This window comes from Odontesthes bonariensis, chromosome 15 (assembly GCF_027942865.1).
Source record: "Odontesthes bonariensis isolate fOdoBon6 chromosome 15, fOdoBon6.hap1, whole genome shotgun sequence".
Taxonomy (NCBI): Eukaryota; Metazoa; Chordata; class Actinopteri; order Atheriniformes; family Atherinopsidae; genus Odontesthes; species Odontesthes bonariensis.
Window position 1 is genome coordinate 34421191 of NC_134520.1, and position 7359 is coordinate 34428549.

The 7359-nt window shown below is 40.8% G+C and overlaps 1 protein-coding gene across 1 annotated transcript; it reads right to left on the reverse strand.

Annotated features, from left to right (window-relative positions):
- Positions 1-235: 235 nt before the first annotated feature.
- LOC142399929 (E3 SUMO-protein ligase ZBED1) lies at positions 236-7146 on the reverse strand. Its single transcript, XM_075484489.1, has 3 exons — positions 7036-7146; positions 6859-6939; positions 236-1978 (listed from the first exon to the last, which is right to left on the reverse strand). The coding sequence occupies exons 1-3, from the start codon at positions 7058-7060 to the stop codon at positions 603-605; spliced, it is 1482 nt and encodes a 493-aa protein (XP_075340604.1). The 5' UTR covers positions 7061-7146; the 3' UTR covers positions 236-602.
- Between the last annotated feature and the right edge of the window lie 213 nt (positions 7147-7359).

A 7359-nucleotide genomic window follows, 5' to 3' on the forward strand; every position in this document is an offset into this window, starting at 1 on the left:
GAAGCTCGTGGTGAATTAGACTTTGCGTTCTGCGCATGCTCCAGATGTTTTCCCGGGGTCGTGACCCGGAAGTCAAAGGAGACGATATTCCTGTTGTTGTCGCCGTCAGAAAGAAACAAACAACGCGATGGAGAATGCTCCGTTGGACATCGAGTTTGTGCAACAAGCAGCTCATCACAGACCAAATGTAGAGGGACGCAGCTTCATCTGGCTCTGCGTTCTCCATCTTTCTCCAATGCCTGAGTTTGTTGTTGTTGGTGGTGGTGAAGAGGTCAACAGGAAGTGGCTCTATTAGCAACAGCTGGAATGGGTACAGCGCCACCTATCATACCGGGGTATGACACGCTTTGTGCCTCTGATCCCATTCATTCACCGCCATATATCCAAGGAGAATAAATAAGGAACATAACCCAACTATAATCAAATTAATCTCATCATGTAGACCCACTGAGTGAGGAAGAGGCCAATCGAGTCACACCATGAGCAGTTTTAAAGAGACTTTTACATAAAAGGCTGAAGAAATGTTCAGTTATCTTCTTATTTCTACTTTTTTTTGTTTGAGGAATGAGGCTGTATTTGTTGCACCACTTTCCAGATGCTGTCTATCTCCAGTTGCTGTTCAGAAACAGCATCATGTTGAGGTTTTCTGGCTCGATGGAGCTCCTGAGGTTGCAAAACTGATCACCAGCCATGGAAAACGCCCTCTCCAAGGGCACAGCGGTGGAGACCATCCCAAGTTTCTTCAGAGCAAATTGGCTTAATTCACCAAATTTCCTATTTCCTGTGTTCTTCCACCAGGTCAGAGGGTTGTTCAGCCCTTTGGTGGCTTTAAAGGCCGCGTATCTGTCCAGAACGCCTCTGACGTCAAACACGGCTTCGCCTGCATTCAGCTCTTTAGATATCTTCTCAATCGCCAGTTTTCTGTTTTCTTCTCCCAGCTGGTCTTTGTATCTCGGGTCGAGGAACGTCATCGGAGCCAGCATGTGGACGTTAATGTCCCCAAACTCCTTCTTGCATTTTGACAGTAACGATTTTGCAACAGGGTTCCCTCTCACTTCTTCTTCCTGCAGTGCGTCCATGAGGGTCGTCACCACCGGCAACATGACCGAAATGGTGTCGAAGCCGCTTCCTTTCATCTTGGACGTGGCTGTTTTCAGGGGTTCCAGAGCCGACAAGAGGTTTGTGAGTTTCTTCTCCTCTTTTTCGTCCAGAATCAAATCTGCTTTTCCTCTCTCGTTCAGCACCGTCTTTACGACCTCGTACTGCTCAAACAGCCGCTGAAGCATGTGCAGCCAAGCCAGCCACCGGTCACCAGAATACATGATTAACTCTTGTTGCTGCTGGTTTGGAGCATCTTTGGAGCTCTGGAGCATCTTTCCAGCTGTGGTGTCGTGCTTAAAGAACCTGACGATGTTCTCACATTTCTGCAGAACGTTTCTGAGATCGTTTCTGCTCAGCAGCTCCTTTAAGATCCCGTTCAAGGTGTCTGCGAAACAGGGCATTTGCATGTACCTCGTTTTACCTTGTTTGAGTTGTGGCATACCTGCCCTGACCACGCTGTGAACCTTTTTTGTCATTCTCCATTTCTTCATGATGGCAGAAAGCTGCCTTTCAATGTTACCTGCAGAGGTGTCTCCCATCAGGTTGGTAGTTTTCAGCATGTAGGACTTCAGGTTTCCAACTTGATCCACAAAATGACAACCGACTGTGAGATTGGAGTCTTCAGGCCTTGAAGACCACAACTCGCATGTCAGCACAATGTCCTCAACCGAGGCCAGCGTTTCGTCCATGGTCTTCACTTGTTCCTGGCAGACTTCATGAAGCAGTGAGCGCAGCTTGGTTTTATCAGGAACACGTACTGAGGGTTTTAGTGCTGTTACAAAACTTCGAAAGCTTGCCTTTTCTGTTAATTCCAAAGGCAGCAAATTGGAAACGATCATCTTCAGCAGGCGCTCTTCTGGTGTCAGTATTTCCAGGACTGTAGAAGGAATCAGATTGACAGTTGAGAATATGTTTTGGTATTTAAAAAGAGTTTTGATGAACATTTTGTTCCCTCAGCACAGTTGAGTTGACGCTGTCTTTAAAGGCACGGTTGGTAATCCTGTTCAGAAACACCTTTTGTAATACTGGGTGAAATGGTCCGTCTATCCTGAGAGTAATCTATACGTGATGTATTTAGAAAAAGGGACGAAAATAATCGGACCTCTGTGGCAGCTGCAGGACTGAAAAAAAGCTGACCGATACAAACTCCTCGGGCCGAGGACAAAAAAAACGAGAAACCAATTGGCTCCCTCCTCCAGCGGTGCCGAAAATAACTTCATGTGAGTGCAATGGCAGAGAAAATGCAGCCAAAACTATCATTTAGAGCTTAGCGGCGGTGCCACTTTCAAATCTTGCTAGTTCTCTTGCTAGCTCTCTTTCTAGCTCTCTTTCCAGCTCTCTTGCTAGCTCTCTTGCTAGCTCTCTTTCTAGCTCTCTTGCTAGCTCTCTTTTGTAGCTCTCTTTCTAGCTCTCTTGCTAGCTCTCTTTCCAGCTCTCTTTCCAGCTCTCTTTCCAGCTCTCTTGCTAGCTCTCTTTCTAGCTCTCTTTTCTAGCTCTCTTGCTAGGTCTCTTTTTAGCTCTCGTGCTAGCTCTCTTTCGAGCTCTCTTTCTAGCTGTCTTGCTAGCTCTCTTTCTAGCTCTCTTGCTAGCTCTCTTTCTAGCTCTCTTGCTAGCTCTCTTGCTAGCTCTCTTTCTAGCTCTCTTTCTAGCTCTCTTGCTAGCTCTCCAGGATTAACAACCATGCCTTTAAGTTACTTTAATGGTGATTTTTGTCAGATGAGGCTGTGGTTATAAAATCAGGATTTTATTAGAGCAGAGCGACCGTCTGGAAATGCTTTGAGTGGCCGTTGCTTCGTAGTCTTTATTCGCTGATTTTCATTGTTTAAATGCAGGAATGATTCGATCCCAAACTCCGTTATCTGGGTGTATTAGTCTGGTCTTTGGTCAAACTGGTCAGGACTCGTCTTTCCAGCCTCTTTTATCGATAAATCGAGTAATCGGACAAGAAAATACTTTTGCAATAGTAACTATTCAAATGAGAAAAGACATTTGTTTCTTAACATGAAGCATGGATGCGAGCGGCTTTATTGGGAATCAGCTGTATGAACTTATACTTTTCTGTTTTTACAAAAAGATGGAACTTTGGAGCATTTCCAGAGCACCTAGGACCATTTGAGTCTAGTTAAGCGTATATATGTGTATGTGGACATTTTTATACATTTTGTTTTTACTGTCATGTCATCATGCTTAGAGTTGCTGCAGGTAAAGCTACTTGGGTCTTATTGTTTCGAAAAGCCATAAGTGCCCTAAAAACTGCCCCTTTGAGCTAAAACATTTGTCATTTTCACCCTAAAGTTAGTTTCTCTTCAACCAGAATGAATTTTTGAAGCCACTTGAGATTGAACAATATTTCCCTCTTGGTACGATCTCGCCTGATGACTGCAACACAAGTAAATGGCTGAGGAAAAATAGCGGTTTTATTTGGTTAAGTCTGGGGGATTCAGTGCAGTAAAAGTAAAAAAGCAGAAGACCAACAAACCGTCTACAAGCTTCAGCAGGTACTGAACGCCTGAACGATTTGACTGATTGTGGAACGCCTCAGGCATGCACGATGTGAGGCTGTCAGACAGAAAATTAGTTATTTATAGCACCTTCTGAATTAAGGGCTTTAACTTGAGTCCAGCATGATGTCATTTCAACGCACACTATAACATGTTGCTGAAGAGGTTGTGCTTGTTTTTCAGAGAGATCAGGTTGTTATAATTCAGTTAGCTTTAACTGAGATTTAAACTTTGATTTCTAGTCGAAAACTAGTTGATGTTCACTCTGAATGCTGTTAAAATGCAGCGATGACATCATATCGTAACAATTTAACAATTCCGGTTCCATTATCGATTCTCATCCAGTTATATATGTGGTACAAATGGCTTTGGTTGCAGTAACACTTTAATTTCAAGTATTCACCAACATTTTATTTCTTTTCATCTGTCATTTTACTTTTCCGCTGCCTCGATGAAAGATGGAGCTACAGGTATCTGATCCTCCCTCTGAGCCTGCCTCACTCTTGCAGTCCTCGTCAACTAAATGTTAATATCATATGGAAAATATCCATATAGTATGTCGCTAACATTGTTACACTAAACTTTGAATTGCCTTGTGTACGAATTGTGCTCTATGGTGTTAAAGTTTAACTAGCAATGATCAAATCACATGTATTCATACAGAGCTGGCTAACTGGTAAGCTACATATGCTAAATGTAAGCTAGATATGCTAAATGTAAGCTAGATATGCTAACTGGTAAGCTACATATGCTAACTGGTAAGCTACATATGCTAAATGTAAGCTAGATATGCTAACTGGTAAGCTACATATGCTAAATGTAAGCTAACTGGTAAGCTACATATGCTAAATGTAAGTTAGATATGCTAACTGTAAGCTACATATGCTAACTGGTAAGCTACATATGCTAACTGGTAAGCTAGATATGCTAAATGTAAGCTAGATATGCTAACTGGTAAGCTACATATGCTAAATGTAAGCTAGATATGCTAACTGGTAAGCTACATATGCTAACTGGTAAGCTAGATATGCTAAATGTAAGCTAGATATGCTAACTGGTAAGCTACATATGCTAACTGGTAAGCTACATATGCTAAATGTAAGCTAACTGGTAAGCTACATATGCTAAATGTAAGTTAGATATGCTAACTGTAAGCTAGATATGCCAACTGGTAAGCTACATATGCTAACTGGTAAGCTACATATGCTAAATGTAAGTTAGATATGCCAACTGGTAAGCTAGATATGCCAACTGGTAAGCTACATATGCTAACTGGTAAGCTACATATGCTAAATGTAAGCTAGATATGCTAACTGGTAAGCTACATATGCTAAATGTAAGCTAGCTTGCAGCATTTCATCAGAGACGCTGGGATTAGAGTTTTCTGTAATCATACAATTTGATACATAATAAGTTGTATAATACATTGAGGGTTATTTAATTGATTCAGCTAACTATCTACATATCAATGCACTGGTGTTTATTTACACATTTAGCTATTTGAATCAGGCTGTAGCTGTCAGACCTGACTAGACCCGGTATTTGTTTTGCAAATTGAGTTTAGCCCCAGGAGATCAGTATGGGTTGGAAATGAGTTCTAATAGAGAATCTCTTGTTGGTTTTATCTCAGAATCTTAGAGGAAATCCAGATATCACATCAGTACATGTAGTTTTTCCAAAGAGTAATGCCTCTCAGGCCTCGCGCCTGGCCTGCAGCACGTCGTTCACAAGTTGAGAATATGTAAAGACGGAAAATGTGAGGTGGTGCTCAGGATCCTTCGCTGTCTTTTATCAGTGTTTGTTGATAAACAAAACTGAAACTCGACCGATTGAAATTTGTTTGCTGAAGGCGTGCTGTGTGAGTGGGTGAGTGTGGTTAGTGTTAAAGCACTTTTAGTGGTCAACCAGACAAGAAAAGTGCTATACAAGTACGGTTGATTTACCAAAAAGGTAACAGCGTTTAATTACCGAAGTAATAACCATGTAATAGCTTGGTTAAAAACTATGGGTGCGTGATGGTTTTAGCAAACCAGAACTAAAGTTTCAGGGTAATAAAGGACCCGAATCCAAGGATTAAAACTATATAGGTGCAATATTTTGATAGAAAAATGGAAATATGTCTATTAATGTGGTAATAACCTAATAGTGATGATGAGATAATATAGGATGTTGTCATTTTTCTTTTCCTTGGCTTTTAATACTATATAGGCTGTTGATTTTATGTTCACAGATATTTTATTTGGGGTGGGGTGGACAGTCTATTTATTTATTTATGTTTTATTGTATTTATTCTACTGTACAGCACTTTGGAAACCTTTGTGTTTATTTAAACTGTGCTTTATAAATAAAGTGGATTGGATTGGTTGTTCAAGATGGCTTGAAAGAGGTCAAAACTGGTGATTACAATATTGCCTGAAAGTAACACCGTTAAAGGGATAGTTCGCCTCTTTTGACATGAAGCGGTATGACATCCCATATTAGCAACGATGTATTACTCTGTTGAACGCATATTGTTCTGAGAAGCAAAACGCTTTATTTTTTAAACCCCAGCCAACTAGCCGGACTACCTTCATCAACACCAAAACGAGGCTGGAACTCTGCTCACAGGACGCAGCAGGGGGTAAGAAGATGTTCAGAAATGATGTTGCTGATATGGGATGTCATACAGCTTCATGTCAGAAGAGGCGAACTGTCCCTTTAATCTCTACAAATGTTTCACAAACCTGATGATTCAATTCAATTCAGTTTTATTTTGGGTTTTTTAATTTTTTTTAATATTTTAATTTAAATTTTTTAATGATTTTACTTCTTTTTAATGATTTTATTGCCTTCTTGTGTAGCTGTGAAGCACTTTAAATTGCCTTGTGCATGAATTGTGCTCTATAAATAAAATTGCCCTGCCTTGCTTTATTTATATGGCGCCAAATACAACAAATGTCATCTCAAGGCACTTAAATAATAAAGTCCAATTCAAGCCAATTGGAATTAAATTCATTGTAATCATAATTATTTACAAAATAATCCAATTCATTCATATAGAGCCAATTCAAAAACAGTTTCCCAGCTAAGGAAACCAACAGATTGCACCGAAACTTGTCTTCAGTCCAACCTCTGGATGCCAAATCCCAATTAGCAACGGACCGGTGACCATTGATGTATTTAGTTTCCGTGGTTTAGGAGGCTGAACAGATCAGAAACTGGTCTTTAACAGACGGCCTTTTGTGTTTCCTGTAACAGGAGGAAGCGTGTTCGTTACCTCCTCTCTGCCTCTTCTCTGTGTGATCACGTCTTGTTTGCCGGAGGCGTCTTCCTCTCGGAGTGTTAGACGTTTGTTCAGCTAGCGGGAAAAACACAAAGAATCACAAAAAGGCCAGTTACACAAAGAAAATCTCTTAATTCTGACGGGTTTAATGGCAGAGAGAAAGGTACTTACTCCGGTTGTCGATTGCTGGAGCCATCTGGGAGGTTTTTACGTCTCTTCTCTCTTGTTTTTACTTGTCTGAGTTGAATCGAACTCTGTGATGATGAGGCAGTGGAAACACGACTGTCTTCACTCCCAGTTGTGTCTGCGTTTTATCATCTGGCAAGTGAAACTTACCGAGAAACAAAAGTGAAACCGATTACGGATTTTGCTCTGACGTTGATACATTCACAGCTCCAGGGTGTCTCTTTTTTTATTTTATTTTTATGCATGTGTTTATTGGTTTTTGTTTGCAAATTACATCAAGTCAAACGAGGCATTAATACATGCAACAAA

Bases quoted from the DNA above. Each gene is read 5' to 3' on its own strand.
- LOC142399929 (XM_075484489.1), bottom strand. From the start codon at position 7,060: ATGGCTCCAGCAATCGACAACCGGA. The intron at 6,940-7,035 runs GTAAGTACCTTT...TTTTCCCGCTAG, and splicing joins TCCAGCAATCGACAACCGGA to CTGAACAAACGTCTAACACT. The intron at 1,979-6,858 runs GTAACGAACACG...TTCCTTCTACAG, and splicing joins AGAGAAGAGGCAGAGAGGAG to TCCTGGAAATACTGACACCA.